The sequence below is a fragment of the Parambassis ranga genome, chromosome 8, assembly GCF_900634625.1.
Source record: "Parambassis ranga chromosome 8, fParRan2.1, whole genome shotgun sequence".
Taxonomy (NCBI): Eukaryota; Metazoa; Chordata; class Actinopteri; family Ambassidae; genus Parambassis; species Parambassis ranga.
The window spans coordinates 10,648,151-10,668,543 of NC_041029.1; the positions used below are offsets into that span (position 1 = coordinate 10,648,151).

The 20,393-nt window shown below is 43.4% G+C and overlaps 1 protein-coding gene across 1 annotated transcript; it reads right to left on the minus strand.

Moving 5' to 3' along the window:
• Positions 1 to 487: 487 nt before the first annotated feature.
• On the minus strand, positions 488 to 20,213 carry mrc2 (mannose receptor, C-type 2). The gene is made up of 29 exons (XM_028412691.1): positions 19,911 to 20,213; positions 15,220 to 15,615; positions 13,054 to 13,227; positions 12,767 to 12,931; positions 11,841 to 11,954; positions 11,450 to 11,593; positions 11,098 to 11,289; positions 10,368 to 10,522; positions 10,131 to 10,235; positions 8,135 to 8,250; positions 7,881 to 8,029; positions 6,930 to 7,147; positions 6,694 to 6,836; positions 6,513 to 6,609; positions 6,067 to 6,196; positions 5,946 to 5,978; positions 5,694 to 5,860; positions 5,396 to 5,564; positions 5,168 to 5,310; positions 4,977 to 5,085; positions 4,726 to 4,892; positions 4,534 to 4,642; positions 4,215 to 4,453; positions 3,958 to 4,126; positions 3,726 to 3,875; positions 3,401 to 3,514; positions 2,822 to 3,001; positions 2,723 to 2,746; positions 488 to 2,633 (listed from the first exon to the last, which is right to left on the minus strand). Exons 1-29 carry the CDS (start codon positions 20,029 to 20,031, stop codon positions 2,413 to 2,415), a joined length of 4,413 nt encoding a protein of 1,470 aa, XP_028268492.1. The 5' UTR covers positions 20,032 to 20,213; the 3' UTR covers positions 488 to 2,412.
• Between the last annotated feature and the right edge of the window lie 180 nt (positions 20,214 to 20,393).

Below are 20,393 nucleotides of genomic sequence, written 5' to 3' on the forward strand. Positions count from 1 at the left end.
TAAGAGACAGGATCCAAAAAAACATGACTATGGCCACAACTGATTTTCTCAAATGAAACTTTGTCACGCTGGCATTTTTTATATGACTCTAAGCATCATTATTGTTTCTTGTGCCCTATTTTTGTGCTTGTTAGTGTCTTTATTTCTGTGGTGCTACCTGAAATAGGTTTACAAATCAAGCTTGGATATAATGCCACTACTGCCAAAATAAATTAAATGTAATATTTCCCAGCAGCAATGCCGTATCAGGCAAAAATTGCAAATAATAATTTAAGAAAAACAGCCTTTCAATAACTAGTGAGAGATGAGGAGAGGTCAAGCAGATGACAACATGTGCAGGAGAGGACACAAACAGAAGGTGAGGTGTGCCCTCTTGTGGTTTACATTAACACTGCAGCCCATTTTCAATCAATTCCATTTCAACTGAAAGAAATGGGTGCCTAACTGGTTCAGAGTCAGATAAATAATAATAATGTGAAATCAAAAGCTTTGACAACATAGACTTTATTTATTTCATATAAAAATGACACAAAAAACAGGTGCTTCGGGAATCTTCACAGGGACAAAAGCCAACCTCCATCACAGACACTGGGAACACACCTCAATCAGCCCATGTCTACTTTACAGTCATCCACCAGCAGAGGACAGCTCAGGCCAAAGCACTGCACCCTTTGCCCCCCTCTTGTTCTACCTACACCCATAGCTCCTCCTCGCACTCCACCTTTTTTTTCCTCGGACCCTTTATGTCCCTAAGCCCTCCTTCTCTGATTGGTTCCAGACGTGCCACAGAGCTCTTCTTGCCGACTCAACATTCCACAACTGGAGACTGCACACACACACACACACACACACACACACACACACACTCTCTCTCTCTCTCTCTCTCTCTCTCTCTCTCTCTCTTTAACACACACTCCTGCTTACTCCTTCTCCTCCTCCCTCAAACTTAGTCCAACTCGCGGAGAAAAAAAAAAGCTTTTTTTTTTTCACAGCAGCTCAGAGAAACACCAAACGCCTCAGACTTAAATGGCTCCAAAGCATTCCTCCAGGCAGGAAGACAGAATTGCACTCGGAGGCAAAAGGGGAAAAAAAAAGTTTGAAGAGGCAAATAAACTCAATGCACAAATGACAGAATGGAAATGAGGTTTTCTCTTACAGTTGAAAACATTCTTTGGCTCTTGTGCAGTATATACAGCTGCGTCATTCCCATGAGAGATGCTTCCCTTTGTGAGGGCAATGACAAGTAGCCTGTAAAAAGTAGGAATGCTTAAAACGTCTAAAGTCAATCACATAAAAAAGACAAGAGAGGGACGGAGAGAAATTCAGAAACATGAGCCGCGGGTCATAAAAGTGATGAAACAGACAAATGTGAAATGCATACAAAGAAAATGACTGCCCTGAAAAATGCTGAATCAGCTCCAGATGGTGGCATGACGGGCCAAAACAAACTGAGGAGTCTTAAGGATAAAGACGAGAGGATGCAAAAGTGCCAAAAATGTATATTTGATGATGGACTTTCAGTCCTGCTGTACCAAAAAAAGAGACAATGCAGTCTATTTAAAGACCAGCTTTCAACACAAACTTCTACTTATGTGCACAATTATAGTGTATGGCCTCAGACGGTTTGAGGTCACCGGTCCCCGTCACCTTCCACACATTCACATTTGAACTTCCTCCTCCTCCTTCTCCTCCTCCTCCTCCTCTTCTTCGTCTGCTCATCTGACCAGCCGGTGCTGACGTGTCAGAGCAGAAAAAAACAGAGAGAGAAAAGAGAGAGGGGCGGGCTCACAAAACCACACATGCAACATGAGCAACATTTCTCTGCAGCTGCACAGATTATGAGAAATCAATGGAAAGGAACAAAAAAAAAAAAACAAGTTCAAGTTCTGGTTAATACTGACATGGCAAAAAAACAGAAAAGTGAATGTGGTCCTGAAGAAGACTATGCGGATATTTAGATGGCAGAGGAAGAGCTGCAGCTGTGGGAGTGTTTTTTTTTTGTTTCAATTAAAACAAGAAAGAAAATATACAGTGTGCAAATATTTACTTTGGCACCAAGGAAGACAGCAAGGAGTCATTTCATAAAACTGCTTTTTACGCTGAAAAATTCCAGCTGCGATAAAAACTAATCCCGGTAGATCCTTTTTGTAGAAAAACTGTGCAGATGGAAGTATCTGATTTGTCTGGGGAGGAATCACTAAAACTGTTAAAATCAGGAATATTTGGAAGTTGGAGATTCAATTTAAACATCTGCTGCGCTCTACACAGCCCTTCAGCACTTTAAAAATCTATTTTCCTTTTGCTTTCAAAGGACAAAAACATATACATGCCACATTGTGTGTCAGAGTCAGCACATTGAAATCTGTCAGGTCCAGTCAGTCAGTCAGTCAGTCAGTTCAGTGACGGCTCGGGCTACTCTGGCTGCTCGTTCAGCTCCATGTCGGACACCAGGATGTTCTTCTCGGCCTGCTCGGCGAGGCTGGAGTTAGTGCGGCTGTAGCGGGCCCCCTCGTAAGAGCCCCGAGACCCAACAGTTCGCCGGCGGTACAAGTAGATCACTGCAACTATCAGCACTACCAGGGCCAGGCCAGTTACCATGACAACGATCAGAGTTGGAAGGTGGTCACTGTCCACTGAGGAGCGAAGGAAGGAAGATGGACATCAGGGTTAGTGTGCACATTTGATGCCAGCTTTAAAATCAACAGGTGATAATCAGACTTACATGTCACACGTGATGATTCAGCACCTGCAAAAGAGACAGAGAAAAATTAGACTACTGAAAAGACCTCTTCTGGTTAAGCAGGCTCTGTCCGGGGCTTACTGCGAGGCCGTTTGCAGATGATTCCGTGCGTGCGATTCCTGCAGGAGCCCGGCTTCCACAGCCCGCTGTTGCTCTGGATCCAGAAGCAGGAGTTGACGGACAGCACAGAGAAAGCCACGTCATGCTTCTCCCAGTTGGTGTATGACATCTCTGTGTCCTCACTCCACACTAGACCTCTACCTGCAGCACACACACACACACACACACATATTGTTATCTTATGGAGAGCTAAATCATCAGTGTCCTGTCATAGAAGTTTCTAGTAGCTTCCCATTAGCTTACCATGCATATTTCACTCCTGTTGTTGATAATAATGCAGTTTATTTAAATTAACTTCCCATAGATAAGGCATCTTGCTTCATTACATTTAATTGGCACAAAGAAACAGTCTTAATCAGGTTTCCTCTCCTTAATTAATTGTTTAATGATTGCACTATAAAAGAAAGCTAAAACCTATTAAATTAAGGGAATTATCTGCAAGCTATTAGTTAAGTAGACTAAAATTAAAAAGCTACGATTTAAAATCTGAAGGGTAATCAGTCTGCTGGTAGAGAGAGAGAGTGTCTGAGGATGTTGGACCTTTAACGCTGATGCCCAGCCAAGCTCCGTTTGCCTGCTCTGCATAGCTCTGGATGTGCTCCCATACAAATCCATTCTCCGTCTCATCCAAGATAGAAAGAAGTTCTGCTCCAACTAGAAGAGAGACACGGACGGATGATGAGCACAATTGATTGTCTATGGTGATTTGAACAATGCTGCCACAGGCTGAATGACACACTTCTAAATTTAGATTTATTGATGCAGTTTGTCAATGATGTTTGTCGTGGACAAGGGCGGGACAGTCACATTTAATTGGCATCAGGGGAGCTGCAGCCAGTGTTCTGTCTCTAAAGCGCTTTCATACCTTTTTTGCAGGACGTGCGTGCATCCTGCTGCAGTTTAAGACTCTGCAGGTTGAAGGCGTAGCAGTTGTTTCTGAAAGGCACCCAGGCCCACTCTCCAAGAGACTGAGGGCACAGGCCAGGGTAGATCCAAGGGTGATCCACAGGCTCATCTGGCAGAAAGAAAAACAAGAGGGGTCTAAATTTATTACTGAAATGGTTAGAACATAAATTAGAGGACTGTATCACACATACCACTAATTTGACATATAGCAGCCTCTAGTTTAGCATCACAGGGAGTCATGGTCCACTGCCCTGTAGTGCTCATGTGACCACATCCAGCCATCTGATTGGGCTCGCCATCTTTCCAGTTTGCATATGACACTTCATTTACCTCATTGCCCAGCCAGGTGAAGCTCCGCCCCTGAACACAGACACACACACAAAAAAACTTTTGTGTCACACTGACTATAAAGAAAGCAAAAGAGACATCTTGTATGTTAAGAGCTTACTCCATAGTTGTAGAGAGCGATCCAGGCTGGCCGGCGCAGGCTGTTGATAAGCAGTGTGAGGTAAGCCTGCTGGTAAGGATCCTTCACCATTGCCAGAGTCCCATTCAAAGACTCGCAGACGTGTAGAGCACCGGTCCAATCCAGGAGCTTCTCCACCACCCGGTACGTCACTCCACCCAGCTCCACAGGCTTTGACAGGGAGGCAGGAATGAGGGCTGGAGCCGGAGGGAGACCTTGAACTGAAATCAGACACAAAAGGTACAATTTGTAAATCTGTACCTTTTAATGGTACTGCTGTGCTTATGGGTGAGTGTCACACCTTGTTGCTTTTGACAGATGTAGCCATAACTCTCCATCTCACAGGCTCGGGAAGCCCACATGCCAGTTTTTTTCTGCGGGTTCCCATGAATCACCACTACACAGTTACCCTGAAAGGTGATAGTGATATCATCAGAATGGGAACAAGCAGTGACATGAGCGGTGACTGAGCGGTAAGAAGTACTGTGAGTACCGGTGTCTTGTTGTGGTGTGGTCCACTGTTGTCCAGGGGCTCCCCAGGTGCCCAGTTGGTGTAGCTTAGCAGGCTAGACTTGGCCCACTGGAAATGACCTTTAGAGTCTGAGGTCAGACCCACCCACAGGTCAATGCTGGAATTGGTCAGCAAGGTGGTGACCAATGCTGCAGGGAAGAGAATTGACTGCATGACGATGACGATGTGACCTCACCACCCCCCTGCTTATGACATTATTCTGCTGTATTTACCTTGCTCCAGATGATTGGAAACCACTGCCAGTATACCTCCCTGTGTCTCACACTTCAACTTGGCTGCAGACCATGTGACGCGGTATGACTGATTAAATACTCGGAAACACTAGAGAAACAGCAGATAAACAATGATGTGTATCAAAGTTTAACGTGATTCGCTATGAAATCTTGGTGTTTTGTGAATCTACCTTGTGCTGATAGGAATACCATCCATCAGGACAACCTGCTGGTGGGTGGGGGTATGATGGAGTTGGAGGAATGGTCCCAGTGACGTTCACTCTCTTACAGATATAGGGCAGGTCAGAGTGGCATTTCTGATCCGACCAGTCCGCTGTTTGGAAAAACACAAACACATGTACGGTAAGTGCGCTGCATTTGATGTAGTCAGCAGGCCTGACTGTTTTGGCTGTTTTTACCCTTGGTAGCAGACATGTAGACACATTTGCGATCGCGGCTGAGGGGGTTCGGCCTTCCAAGGGCCCAGGACACGTAGTTGAGCACGGAGTGGTCAGACCAGCGGAAGCGACCGTCGTTTTCATAGGTGTGAAGCCCCATCCACCAGTTGTCACCCTCTACCTTTGTCATCTGAAGGGGAGAGAGAGAGAAACTATAAAAAAGTGTAGCTTGTGTAGGTCTCCCTCTTTTAATAATTTTGGACTTTACTTCCTTTTTTTTTTCATTAAATCAACTTCATTTTGAAAAAGTGCACCCTGCCTTGCGTAAAGTGTTGGCCAGGAAAGCCTGCTCCTCAGCTGAATGGACAGAGGCCAGTGAGGAATCAAACCAGGAGCAAATCCTCTGGGCCTGGTCCCAAGTGGTGCGGTGGTCAAAAAATTTATACTCGGCCTCCTGGAAGCCTATCCACTCTGGTGAACTGGTGCCTGACAGGTGAGAGAAGGACGTTTAATAGGAGAGATTTAAAAAGAATACTATACTTTAATTATGCATAAGGAACATAGGGCAAACCTTCAGAGGCTTCTGGGGTCTTCTCAACACTACCTATAAACAGGAAACAATGCATTTAATACACGCAGAATACACAGGAGTTTCTGAATTGGTCAAACAAAATGATCCATCCTGGTTGTACCTCTGGGGATCTTGCAGATCCAGTCTAACTCTGAGTCACAGTGCATGGCCAGCCAGGTCATAGACCCCAAATCTGCGGCGGCACACTGCCGAATGTTGTAGTTGTAGCGGCCAAAGTTCTGGTATGTTAACTGAAAAACAAGCAAAGAGTGAACAGATTTTATTATTCTTATTTAAGCATGAGCTACTGTTGGTGCAAAGGAATGTCCTCATTTATCTCCTTCTATCTTGGTTACATCAGTGGTTTTTCATCGGTTATCACCTAAGGAGGAGTTAGCAAGTGGTTCTGGCTGCCATCCAGGAATGTGGATATGATATGTACACCTGATTGGAACGCTTTGACTAGCTCCTTCATTTTTAAAGATGGCATCGCCGCTGTGGACAACTTTTAGTACATCCAAACAAGGATGTTAGCCACTACCTTATCAATCTACTACTTGTACTCACAGCCAGTCCATCACTCCACTTCCAGCTGCCATTGTCCATGGGGTTCCTACGGTTCAGTCCAATCCAAAACCAGTGCTGCTCATGCTCCTCTGACTCCCTGCGGGTCACGACATCATCATCATCTTCGTCGCTGTCATCATCAGCATCAAATTTATCATTGTGTTCAGAAGTCCACACTCACCCAAACGTCTCATGTAGGACCTGCATAACAAAGTGCTCCTCCTCTGGGCCACTGATGCTGAGGAGGTCGGCTCCATGTCTGCGGCAAAACAGGTGAGCCTGCAGCCAGCTCAGCCTCTGCTCCAGCTGGGAGGAATGGAACACCTGCACACAGGTGATAAAGGTATAATTACTCCTCCAACCTATTCTGTTTTGTACTGACTGCATCGTTTCCCGTCATGACTTCGCTGTGTGAACCTTGTAACAGTAGCGCAGGTTGCTGTCGCTCTTCCAGTTGCTGGGACAGGAGCCGCTGAGGCTCGGGGTGGGCTGAGGGACAGGAGGCTCGGGGCTCAGAGACGTGTCCTGGTTTTGGCGGCAGATGAATTTGGCCTTTGATGATGCACACTCCTTCACCTCCCACAGACCTGTTGCAACGCTCGTAGCCATGGTAACACAGCCGCCACGGATGTTGACTGAAATAGAGTGCAGGGTGAAACGTAGGTGAGTGGAGAGAGAAAGGAGCTGCGCTGATGAAACGTGTGGAAATAGAATGGAGGAAAAAAACATGCATGCAAAATAGGATTACATGTTTCTTATGAATGTTGGATTCTGTGTGTAACCTTTCTTCAAAGATATCCAGTTAACCCCGTCTTACTCAACATCAGTGTGCCTGTGGATTGTTGGAATTTCGGTTTTACTTTCTAAATATTCAGGAGCTGGAGCAACTGTAATCTGTGCAGGGGTCAGACAGTTCATATCTTTGGATCCATGAGTGACTGTAAAGCCACATGACCACATGTGTTCTGTGACCACGTCTTCAGGTTTGGTTAAGAAAGAAATATGGCTGCTCTGAGTCTGAATTCTATGTTAGTCTCTCCTGAATGTTGGACCACGCCAACACAAGATTTACTATTTTCTCAACAAGTAGTCTCATTTTAATCCATTAAATTCAAACTGGCACACACCATTCCTGGCCGTTTTTTCTTAGACATGCTGCTTTGGAGCCAGCAGGGTATCAGGATGTAGTTCTAAATCTGTGTTTTGGAATAAAGGATAAAACACCTGGGACCAATCCATTTTCCTCTTTGTGATTCATGTGTCATGTGAGTAATAGAAATTCCACAGTTAGGGAAGTAGAACGTGTCACAGCAACAGGAATACACAAAAAATATAACATTTCAAGTTGATATAAAAACTCATTCAGACCAGGCTGATCTCGATTCCAATTGGTGTAGGAGACTTCATCACCGCTGAGCCAGTGGAAAGTGCCGTGACTTCCCTGATCATGGAGTCCAATCCAGAAGGAGTCTCCGGAGTTGCCGAACACCAGGCTGTTGGCGTAGGCCTGCTCGAACCTTAAAAGATACAAAAAGATTTTAGGGAGGCAGCACTCACAATAACTATACAAACGCTACAAATGAATGTTCCTATGTGTCAGGGTATGAGTGTGTTCGTTCCACCTATTAGTGATGGTAACAAGGGCGGCTCCTTGGTCTTCACAGGTCTTTCTGGCCTCATCAAAGGTGAGCAGATGATCTCCCACCAAGTAACAAGCTGGACTGTGCCACTTCCAGCCCTGAGAGGAGGAGAGAGGAAAACAGGTCTAGGCACACAGCTTCACCCTTGCTTCAGTCTCCCTTGCCAGCTCATGCACTGTACTCGTGGACATGTACAGACAGACAGAGTGCAGTCATCAAAAAAGCGGAGGAGTGAGATTTTTGCGAGAGAATGATAATGAGAGAAAGGTCATATGCAGCTTTGTGTGGATAAACCCAACGTTTGGCATCCGGACAGAAACTCCCAAGATTACAGCTGTTTGAGAGGCTTGATCTGTCTAAACTCACATCTGCATAACACCCTTTCTTTCCCTGTTGCACAGCTAAATCATACAATCGCTGCTGACTGATAGCATGATCCCTACCGGTATGCAGTGATAGACTTCACACAGTTCTTGTTTTTTTCTTACCTTAAGCGCACATATGATTAGACACTCAATCATGCAATAATAACATTAGACAAGGTGGTCTGGATTTATACAGTGATTAATCCACCTATAAAACTCAGCCCTGGCATGTTGCCACCTCCTCGGTGCCGCCCACTTAATTGTAAAATTTAAAAGAATGTATTAAAAGCATGTAAATGCATAATAACTGCCAATACTGCCTACAGAAACAACATTCACTCTTGTTTAGCTCCTGCTTTGGTTTCTAACAACGCCCGAGGGACATATCTGTCTCTTTATCCGCTTAATGCTCCCAGTAAGTGTCTGTCTGCAGCTTTGTGCTGAGCAGCAGACACTTGCTATAGTCTTAAGTTCCATAAAACTGAGAGGATTTGGTGATGATCATGCTGCTTTACAGAACAAGTGACCTTGTCTACATGATCATTCCCTAAGACACAGCCTCTAATTTGAATGTTTGCTGTAATTCCAAACTGTGAAGCCATCTGTGGAGCTTCTGTCTCAATTTTTCAAGTAAATGATAAAAAAAAAATTCCTCCTGTAAAGATGACGGATCCTAGGAAGCTACTACAACTTTATCTGCCTCTGGTATTAAATGTGTATTATATTATCCCTGGTTATGTACACATGAAGCAGACATGTCCTGAACAGCTAATGTAGCAAAATGCTACAAGTAAAATAACAGCATTAGGTATCCATTACATTTTTTGAGATATGAGCCCAACACTTGATGGGGTAAATGTATTGAGGATCATGTGGTATAATGTTAGTGGGCTCCGTGTCACTCTTTGTTGTTTCACATGTTGTGTGAAGTGAGCTCATCACAGGCCTCATGCAGCGCGCGTCGCGCCAAATGACCCTCGTCACATTACCACCCATCATGCCTCGCTCCCCTCGGGGAGAGGGGGTAAAGATTCATTACGCCAAACAAATGGTCCATTTACACAGAGATCTTTGTTGAGTGTAACAGCTGAGAATCAGCACGTCCCTCTACCTCAGATCTTTTACATCATAAATCAATGCATAGCACAAATATGCTCAGCTGAAGGGCACAGACACACACACATGCTGAGATTTCGTTTCTTGCTGTGATTCAAAATAACTCAACTAAAAAATCCACTAGATGTAAAACTTGGTGCACAGGTCAGGTAGGAGAGGCTTAGTTTAGAGATTTATGAAGTGTATAATCAGAGACAGATGAGCCTTGTGGGTACAAGTAGCGGGCATGTTCATGTACTCTGTATGCACGTCTTTAAAACATTATGGATATGATTTTTTCTGGCCTTGTAAAACTACATGTTGGTGTGCCTGTTAATCTAAATGCATGATTTAGATTACAGATTTACAGAGACGCTCTAAGAAACAAGGCCAAAGGTGAAGAAAAAGCCAAAATATTTAGAATTATTATTACACCATCACCATCAGTAACAGTGCAGGCATAAGAGTTGCAGGGCGTTTAAAGCAAAAGAAAAGTGCAAAAAGAAAATCAGCAATACCCGTTTGCAGTCTTGGTGCTGTGGCTTCCCATCACTCCTCGTCCCTGGTTTCTTACAGATGGAGGGCAGAGTCAGATTACAAGGGCTGTCATCCCAGCGACTATCCTGCATACAATGGCAAGACACAAACAGAAAGAGTGAGCACAGCTGCTAAGTGTGTACAGAGGAGACTCACTGAGGGTGATTAGGGCCCCACACATCAGGGGTCAGTGTGAGGGTGCAGGAGAGGTCACTCACAGGTCCCCAGATGGAGACGCAATCTTCCTGGGTGTTGCGGAAGTTGTTGGGTTCAAAGGGATGCCAGTAGGTAAAGATGACGGGCGTGTGGTCAGTCCATTGGAAGTCCATTTGCATGTCAGTGTCGTGTAGCCCTATCCATAACTGGTCAATATCTAAAAGAAGTAAACACTCTGCTTAAAATATATAAAGGAAAGAACCTTTTTCCATGCAGCTCAGTCATTTTGTTGGAGCACATCCATGACGGGGAATTTGATTCCTCACATCATGTTCTGTTTTTTTGCTCACAAACAGGGAAAAGTGGGTGAACAGAAAATTTCCATTGTGCTTTAAAGGGACAGTGACACACTTTTGTCTCCCACTTCTGGCAGTAAGTATAATTACACAAATACTTTCCTTTTTATCTGGATTTATCCGCTTTGCTTGGATGCTTTCTGGTCTGCAGAGCTCCTGGTCACTGTGGGCTACTTTGTCATTAAACATAACACTATCGGTATGTTATGTTACAAATGGATAAACAGATGTGAACTCTTTTTGAACTCTTTTTGTGTGTATGACTTCAGCATTAGTCATACACACTCCTGTTGTGAGTGTTTGGTTTATAGAAGTGTCCAAATTCTCTGTGTAGAATTTATTGGAACTCATCAGCAATCACAAAGTAAAAGATTTAATTTAATTAAGATTTTTTATTTTTTTTTACTCTCTGATATTACTATATAAATGACATCACCTTTCTTCATGTTGCGCATGAGGAACTGTAGCTCAGGCAGCGTGTGGATGCTGACCAGGTTGGCCTCCATCTTCTGGCAGGTTTTCTGAGCTGCATCCCAGTCCATCTTCTCTGAGGTAAGCTTGTAACAACCAGCCTGGAAGGCCTGCCAGCCCACATTACACTCATATTTCTCATCATCTGCCCACGAATCTGCACAGGCAAAAAGATCAAACCCATCAAATTCTGGACTCCTGCAGCATGGTAGTGTTTCCCTGCATTATACCTAGAGGGATTAATAAAGTAATTTTTAATCTTACTCCTAATCTTAATGATTTCACATTGTTGGACTGATGCAGATTTACACACTTACCTGTAGTGAAGGGGTCCAGTGTGGCATTGGGCCTCTTTTTACAGACATACGGCAGAGCAACAGAACAATCCCGGTTCTGCCAGCGACCTGATGACTCAGTTCTGATCACAACACAGTTCTCCTCCTCGGCATGATTTGGCTGGTCTGGATTTAAGTAAGACAGACAAAGTCTTAAGAATATCTGATGCCCACATCCTTTAAAGGTCAGCTGTAAAATAGTGTGGTTGCACCGGAAAACTGCCAAGTGGGCGCTCAAACTTCAAGCTGCTAAAAATGAGTGTGCATGCTTACTCAGCCCTCTGAGGAGAAACAAACATTCCAAAAAAAAAAGATCACAGATACTTGGAGCTTTAAAAAGACAGGAACGCCTGAGTGGTTTTTACAGGCTAACCTGGCTCCCAGTTGAGATATTTGAGTGGCGAGGAGTCGGCCCATTGCCAGCCTCCACTGATGTCCAGGTCATTGAGGCCAATCCACAAAGCTGCACTGTAGCCAGTCAGTAACCCTAAAAGAACAGGACACCTGCATCAAACAATGACAATCTGCATTCTGTTATGATGTGTCTCTCATGAAATGCCACCACTGCACTGGCTAGATTACAGAATAGTTACGTAAGAATAGCCAAAGCTGCCCTAATATTGTCAACAGAGTAACACCACCAAAAATCAATTATAGTCCTGTTGGGAGAGAGTGCAAACCAATAGTTTGCAAATACTATGCTGCACAGCAAATTTCACAGCTATTGATTTCTGAGAGAGCTCAATGCTTCTCACAGCCCAGCTAAGAAACAGACACTTTGTGAGCGGACATGGAATGAAAATAGACAAATTTTAAGGTTTATTGGGATTATTAATTCATAAAGGGGTGAAAAAGGTAAAAGCACACCTAATGTAGAGGGAGACAGAAAATCCATATTACTAATTTCCTCATAGCAGCTAATCATTAACCATTTAATGTCAAAACTCAATTTTTGTCCAATTTTGGGGAGTTTGAAATTTGATTGCCCATCTTATTATATTAATATTAGTACAAGAGAGATATTCTGTCTGTAATGTGCATACATGTCATACATGTGATTGCAGTTCTTCCTGATCATTGTGAAAGTCCCATCCAGAGAGAAAAGTAGAACAATATTGGCATATTGACAAAAACCCATTACCCCTATATATAAGCAAAAAAAGACTCTATATATGACAAGCAATAGGTGATGATCAAAATATCAGCCCTGCTGCTGTCCACCATGATGATTTTTTCTGTCATAGTGGCATCACTCCTGCTTCAGAAGCTCTGCCATTTGCGTGTATACGCTGACTTTACCATTGATGTAGGTTTGCTCATGCAGCTTGGTGATGCTTAGCAGGTCTGCCCCCTGCTGCTGGCAACTGATCCGAGCCTCGCTCCACGACAGTGTAGCCTGGAAGTTAAACTGGTAACAGCTGTCTGTCAGCGGGTCAGTATCCCAGAAGGTCTCGCAACCGCTGCCTGATGGTGAGGGGAAGGGGTTAAAAAAAGCCCAGGGGAGTACATTAGTGAGAGGAAAATTAAGGACGAATGTGATCTAAATGTAAGAATTCATTGCAAAAACATTTGAAGGAATAACTTACTCTTGACAGGGCAGAAGCCCCAGCGCTCGTCTTTGCCGTAGTCGTAGGTGGTGGCGCACCAGAGGTGACCATCCTCGCGGCCTGTGCTGGTACAGCTGTGGAACCACTGGCCGTCATACAGGAAGGGCAGGTAGCAGGGGCGGCCATGAGAGTTCCCCTGGATTGTATAGATCTCTGGAGGGAAAACACACAAGTGACTTTTAAATGCCTTGTGTGTTGTCTGAAGATGTGGTGGTGAACTGCACTGAACTGAAATACCTTCTGTGTTTTTTCAGCAGCTTGTATAATCAAACACATGGCGAAAAGAGAGGATGATGTTACAGTCAAAACAGTAACAGTGGTCAGCAGAAGGAAGAGAGCATCTTTGTTTGTAAACAGTTACAAATGTGGGGAAAATGATTAAATTCATATGTTTATATTTTGATGATATCACAGGCAATTCTGAACCACTTTAACTCACAGTTTTCCACAGTTTGACAAAATACCCTGAAGGTTCTAGTCTCTACATTCCACAAGTAGAGTATAGTGTGAAAAAAAAGGGAGCGAGAGAGGGAGAGGCTGGATCTGTAGTGTTACCAAAACACCAATGGAAAGTAGGGCAGACATGTTAAACGAGGGAGGAAAGATTTCTGACTTCCCTCACTGCCTCGCCACTGACTGGCTGCTCGGCTGACTAATGTCAGAGGCATTCCTCTTCAGCAGTGGGTTGACTTCACAAAGAAACTTGTGAAGATTGGGGCTTGAAAGCTGCCACATAAAAGTAAAAGAAAAAGGGTAAAAAGATAAAGACGGGAAAAAAAACAGACAGATTTTCTGCTCTTCGAGCAGGTCTGGTTTTAATTGCGGCCGAGCAGAGCTTGTTAACTACAGACTTATACGGCTGACTGAGCTCTGCACTACAGTTTCTCAATGAACAACCGTGACATTTGATATTGGTAGGAATGGCAATGAAGGCGGAAATTAGGCTTAGCAGCAAACCCACGATGGTTACATTTAATCTGACCTGAAAAGTATATATAAATACAAATCTAGTTGAGGGCAAGGACAACTGTGTGCGTTTACTCGAGTTTACAAACACCAGCGATGTTTTCCTTGGCTTTCTGACTGGCAGCCGGCCACTGGTCCTCAAACAGTCCCTAAGAGCAACATTTTTCTATATCCATTTGATCCGATGCAGCTGTGTGGATCCACAATCTGCCACACAAAGGCAAGGGAGCAGCTCAGTGTGTGAGTACAGGTGGGCATCATCTGCAGGCTTGAGGAAGGGCTGCAATATATGAAATCCCATTTTCTTTCTTATTTTTAGTGTTATTTTTGATTTACTTATATCATATATTTCTTATCATCCTCTTAGTTAGAGCTTTGGACAAACAGTGTATTCATTTCGCACAGTAAATTAGTTTACAGTGTATTAGAGTGTACACTATTGCTGACTGCAATCAGGAGTTAGATCAATAAAACAAGAATTAGAAGAGTGGCTTATAGCTACTTAGGGTTTTTGAGTAGCTTATGACTTAAAATTAAACATTTTAAGTTTTGCATTCCTTTAATATCTGCATGATCTGATTTTAAGGCAGCCATTTGCACCACACACTGTATAAATATGGCTGAGGTAAAGCAGTTCTCCCTCCTGATCACTGCGCAAGTCTCATCCAGACATACTGTGAAGTGAAGGCTGAATGGATGAGCTTGTTCAATGAAATCATGCAATATTATGTGTTATTACATAAGAATTGTTATGCAAGTGTTGCCATTGTCTTTGCTAGTGCCTAGAAATGATAAGGATTGATAAAATCAGAGATAAGTTGAACTCCTTAACTGTTTAAGGTAATGGAAAATTAAAAGTGAATGTCATAAATGCTGCCATCCAGGAATATGGAATTAATCCAGGACCTGTCCCCTACCATTCGATGACCACTCACCAGTTTGTCAGTAATGATCATCACATCCTTGTAAGACTAATGCTGTGTTCCCCTACTGAAAGTGTCTTGTCTGACAACAGCAGCACCCATGGAAATGTACACATCAACGACTCATCTATCTACTTTGTTAGTCCTGATCTCCAAATGTGCCTCAAATGCAGCATAAATGTGTAACTGTAGGAGTGGGCTGTGTTAAAGGTTGTCTTATGTTAACTTCTACCCAAGAAATTACAAATATGCCTACCTTGATATGTTTTGGAGCATAGGTCCTGCACATCTTCATAAAGTATCCACTTTAACTTGGGAGAGGGCGGGATTGAGGAGGTGTTCAAAAATGAAGTTGCCTGAAGATAGCTGTTGAAGTTATCCAGGACCTGGCCACAGTTCCAAGTCCAGCGCACTTTGGGGGGCTCGCGATCACAGGTGTACACGCCGAAAGGAGAGGTGAAGGTGGAGTTTCCGACGGTCATGCCCAGACACAAGGAGGATCCCAGATTAAAGAGGCGCCCCCGAGACACCCACTTCCAGCGCTGGTTGGCTTCCTCACAGTTGGCCGACAGGGTCAGGGAGTGATCCTGCACTCCCAGGCACCTATTGCTGCCCTCGAGGAAGAACGAGAACTCGTTGGAATCCAGTGGCACTGTGCAGAGAGAGGGTAACACGGCAGCAGTCAGAGAGGTCAGGGGCTAGATCAATATGTCCATTAATGCTTAGAGCTGTTGGTGTAACAGACTGCAGTGCTATTAATCCTCCACTAATACATAAAATCCTGTATAAACATTATATGGCAAAAGGAAGCAATTGGCATGCAATAAACTGAAAACTGACTGCAGATGTTTTTAATGTGAGGTTACTGATCATGGGTGAAGTATTTCACCATCGCTCAGGTGCGCTAACTTCACCCCATTACCAGAGTTTGACCTGTAGCTGCCTGTCCCTGTGGCTTAGGATGTGGAGGGTGGATGTTTATCATTACTGTAGGATTACATGACATTTTACTCATGTAAGCAGCTTTGATTTTTATCACCGTGATCAAACTGGGCCCTGCAGTATAACTAACAATAAGTTAGACAAAAAAAACGAATGCAAACAATGTGGCTGGACTCCTGCCTCCGTGAGTGGAATTTCTGGAACAAAACTCGACACCCCTTTCCCAAAAACGATGTGGTTTTCTGTCATTCGTGTGTGTGTTTTTTTTAAAGAATTTCAATACCACAACCGTGACTCTACATTTAAACTATTTAAAAAGATTAGGGCCAAAACATCTTTAACTTGAGATGTTAGTGAAAAAGTGAGTTCCTCAGCATTCCTGCTCCGCAGGCTCCTGTAAGAGGGCAGGAAGTCGGGTGGTTGGGAATGATCAGCGGGCATTTGCTTGAAAAACATGACTCTCATGTGTGGGTACCTCTCAAATCCCCTGTGTTCCTTTCCTCTCAGCTAAAACACTTCAAAACCTCCAGCTCCGCTTTTACAGAGGCAGGCAGAGACAATGGAATCACATCTAGAGCTCCATGAAAAATCTCTGTAATCTGGAGGAAATGACCGTCACGGCCCTTTTCTTGCACTCAGCCTCTCAGAAGCATGTGTCAGTTTATATGGTCGGTAGCAGATAAAGCCCCAGACAGGTTCAGCATGAGTTTGAAAGCACTACGTACAATCTAATCAGATATAACCACGGATCTCACTCACAAGAGATAATAGGCGTGTTTACTGCCAGTTCATTGTTTTAATGATGAAAGATTCAAATCTGAACAAAGCATGCTGCCTGAAATGAACCCTTAGGGAAACCTAAGCTTACACTGCATCCAAATGCTGCCCCAATTAACATTAAACTTCTTCTGAGGCTGTTCTTTATTATCGTCCCTCCTGCTCATGCAACATAATCCAGGTCTGGATAAAAGAGCAGAGAAAAAAAAGGAAGAAAATCAGTGTCTGGTGCATCCATTGAGACTAAAAGACAGAAATGCTGCTGTCCTCTCTAGGTTTTCTTTGTCCACAGATATAACTCTCCAGATAAGTCTTTTGTTGTTTTTGTTTAATCTGCTTATGTGATTAATCATTAATAGTTTGGTGTATATGATGCAAAAAATAGTAACATTTCTTTTGTGGATGTTTTGGCAGGTTATTAACCAGCTGTCCTATTGACCTAATATGGCCACACTAGAATAATTAAAATATAGAATTTGAATGTGGTCCTATGGCACTGTAGCTCAAATATGTAAAATTGATAAAGTTAAAACAACAATTCTGTCAAAATTCCATAGTTTATTTATTAATTTATTATTTGTTTTTATTATTGCAGCCAGTTTTGTTACACTGGAATAAATAGGAAGTGGAATAGTTCTCCAAAAAATAAAATAGCCTTACTACTACATCGACGAGGAGCTCACTGCTCGCCATTTTGACAGTGGTGATGTCATCCGGTTTGCAACAACCAATAAACTGTGGACATACTACAATGTGAACCTCTAGTTGAGCTTCTCCTTGTGAATGTTATGGACAATTTAATAGGCTTTGTTACACAATAAACTGACACATTCACCGGGGCCATAAATCACTTTGATGCTATTTCATCATTCTCACAATGGGGATTAAAGCAATATTTAAAAATAGATCAGCTTCAACAGTTCCCATGAGAAGGTTTTCACGCCCCTAAAAGTCAGCACTGCACTTCATTATGTTAATGTAAGCCCAGCTTTAATATAGTGACAATATGAGACGTTCACGGTGAAGCCGCTAGACAACCTGAAGCTGGAGTTCCAGACAGCAAGAAGGGAATTCAAACACAAGTTTTAATTCCAGTCTGGAGGGGACACAACTGGATGTTTGATGTGAGAAAAAACTCCAGGGGAATCAGAGAGAGTGCAGAATTCCAGATTAACTTTAAGCCATTGAGCCCTGTGAAAGCTAAGCCACAACAGCTCTCCTGCTGTGATCTCATCCTCTTCTTTGCCCTGTCACCCTCTTTTTTCAACACCGAAGACGGTTTCCTTCAGGAGAGGGAGAGAGAGAGAGAGAGAGAGAGAGAGGCTGAAACCCACAGCCAAGAACAGCCAGCAGCATTCGCCAAGAGAGGCAGATATTCCCAGAACTCCCACCTCCTCAACACCGTCACCCGTTGGACCAGGTTAGAGGACAATGCTAAAATGTTGTGTTAGCTAATCCATAAACCAGTCCAGAGATTACACTGAAATGCCATATCATTGTAGACTAAAGATCTAAGCAAAAGACTTTTTCCTGTAACCTTATTTTCACAGATGTGTTAAATAAAAACAGAGCTGGTCAGCGTGATAAAATGGCAAGCAACAAATAGGCAGGAAATTCCAGGCTGCTGTGTTTGTTTCATTGCTGTTTTATGGTGGTCTGGCCTCTGAAGCAACCCAAACCGTGGATAGCTTTTACCTCATCCGAGACCAAGACAGAGAGAGAGAGAGAGAGAGAGAGAGAGAGAGAGAGGGCTGCTGGAGAAAAGAGTATATTTGCATTTTGCAGCCACACTCAGAAGAAACAGAGCAAACTGGAAACTCTGGGAAATCACATTTAGGAGCCAGAGTGAGAGTAACTGCTGAAAGTTTCACTCCCACACTTATGCACAGTATAATAGGGAGAACAATTCATCACAGTGTAGGTCTGACTGCTGAATCATAAGGACATGTCTGCTTCTGTGGTTTACATTTCATGGGTGTTTCTCTGTGGGTTCCAGAAGACACCACAAATTTCACAGTGTTAATGAATGGAAACTTATTTTGAAAAGCCGCACTATGTTAGTCTGTACTTAATGCAGATTCAGAGAAGAAACAGTGCTCTTAAAATCCTCCTGTAAATCATTCCTGGTGACATAACTAACAAAACACATCCATTTCTTGAGACATTTCAAAGGTCAGGACGACACAATGACCTGTATACATCAGATTAAACCATTGGCTGAGGAATATGCGAAACAATTCACATGGTTAAACCCAAATGAGGCAGAATGTCATAAAACAAATGTTCACATCCTTTTGGGTCTCATCTATTTGATCTGAAAGTGATTGACAAGGGATTCAGTGACAATGGCAGATGGGTTAAAGTCATTTCAAAATGAAGAGCCCGGAGCTCCAGATTATTTCGGATCTGGTATTCTTAGTAGTCTTAGTAAATAAACACAGTAAACCCACATGATGCCAGTATAAACCAGTCTAAACTAAAAATGATTAAATTATGTATAAAATAGAAAATTCCATGTCTCAACAGAAATTGATCATAATATTGATTCGTTCTGTTTTTTGTGACAATACAGTGCAGTACAGAAAGTCACATAATGAGTAAAAACACTGGAAACTATTGAATTCTGTGCTCACAAAGCAACATCAGAATAACCCAAACTATCCTGTCTAATCATTGGCAGAAAACAGTGTTTGTGTAGGTATGTTAGTGGGTGTAATGGTCCGGTAGCTGTTCAGGACTGGACTGGATGTGTTAATTGCAGTCTGTAACAGGATGAAAAGGTCACATCTGCCCGCAGGGTGCCAAATGAAGCGTCACCCCCCCGACGTCAGTTTTACAACGCAGACCCCCAAAAAAACACTCCATCCGGTACAAAAATAGAACAAAGAAATAAAGAAAGGCGCCTTTCTGTGCGCATCAAATCACTTTTACGCACACATTTAAAAGCTAAAAGAAACTATAAGCCACTCTAACCCCGTCCCCCACCTCCTCCCCTCCGGTTTTTCTCCACATCTGGTTCCACTCACTGGTCGGACTTTTGGTTCGTGGCATACCAAAGGCACCAAATCCCCCCCCCCCTCTCCTTTGCCCTACCAAAAAAACACACAGCTTTCTTAATGCCCTATCCGAGTGGAAGTCCTTACCAAAACAAAAGCATGCACAATAGCTTCACTGTCTGCCCGCTTCTTTTCCGACTTGAATGAAATAAAGCGATTTTCTTCTACTCACCCGAAACGCTCCTCCTCAGTTCCAGACTGAAGATGAATAAATATAAAGTGCATTTGTACAAAATAAGTTGCCGATTTGTCCATGTCGCCCCGGATTCCTTGTTTCGCTCGTTGCTTTGCATGCTCGCAGCCACAACACAAGCACGCACACGCTGCAAGAAAACACACACACACACACACACGGGAAAGAAAAAAAAAAGTGAAGCCGGAGCAGCGACTGCCCGAGTGTTGTACTTCAGGGACGGATGATGCAGAGTTGGTGGCGAGTTTGACCGCTAGAGCTCCCGTCTGCCTTTCAGTCAGAGCAGACTGAAATGAATGGAGCAGCGTCAACACTGTGCGTGAGTGTGTGTCAGTGTTTGTATGGTTCCCAAAGTGAGGTTCGAGGACCACCAGGCGTCAGTGATAGGGCCCTACACAAAGTAGTAACATTATTTATGTGGAAAATTTTGTTCTGTGATCCGAAAACAAAAATGAAGTCAAC

Excerpts from the sequence above, each read along its gene's own strand:
- mrc2 (XM_028412691.1), bottom strand. The coding sequence starts at position 20,031 with ATGCAAAGCAACGAGCGAAACAAGGAATCCGGGGCGACATGGACAAAT. Across the intron at positions 13,228-15,219 it reads ATGCTCCAAAACATATCAAG|AGATCTATACAATCCAGGGG; the intron begins GTAGGCATATTT and ends TTTTCCCTCCAG. Across the intron at positions 4,127-4,214 it reads TCGCTCTCTACAACTATGGA|GGGCGGAGCTTCACCTGGCT; the intron begins GTAAGCTCTTAA and ends GTCTGTGTTCAG.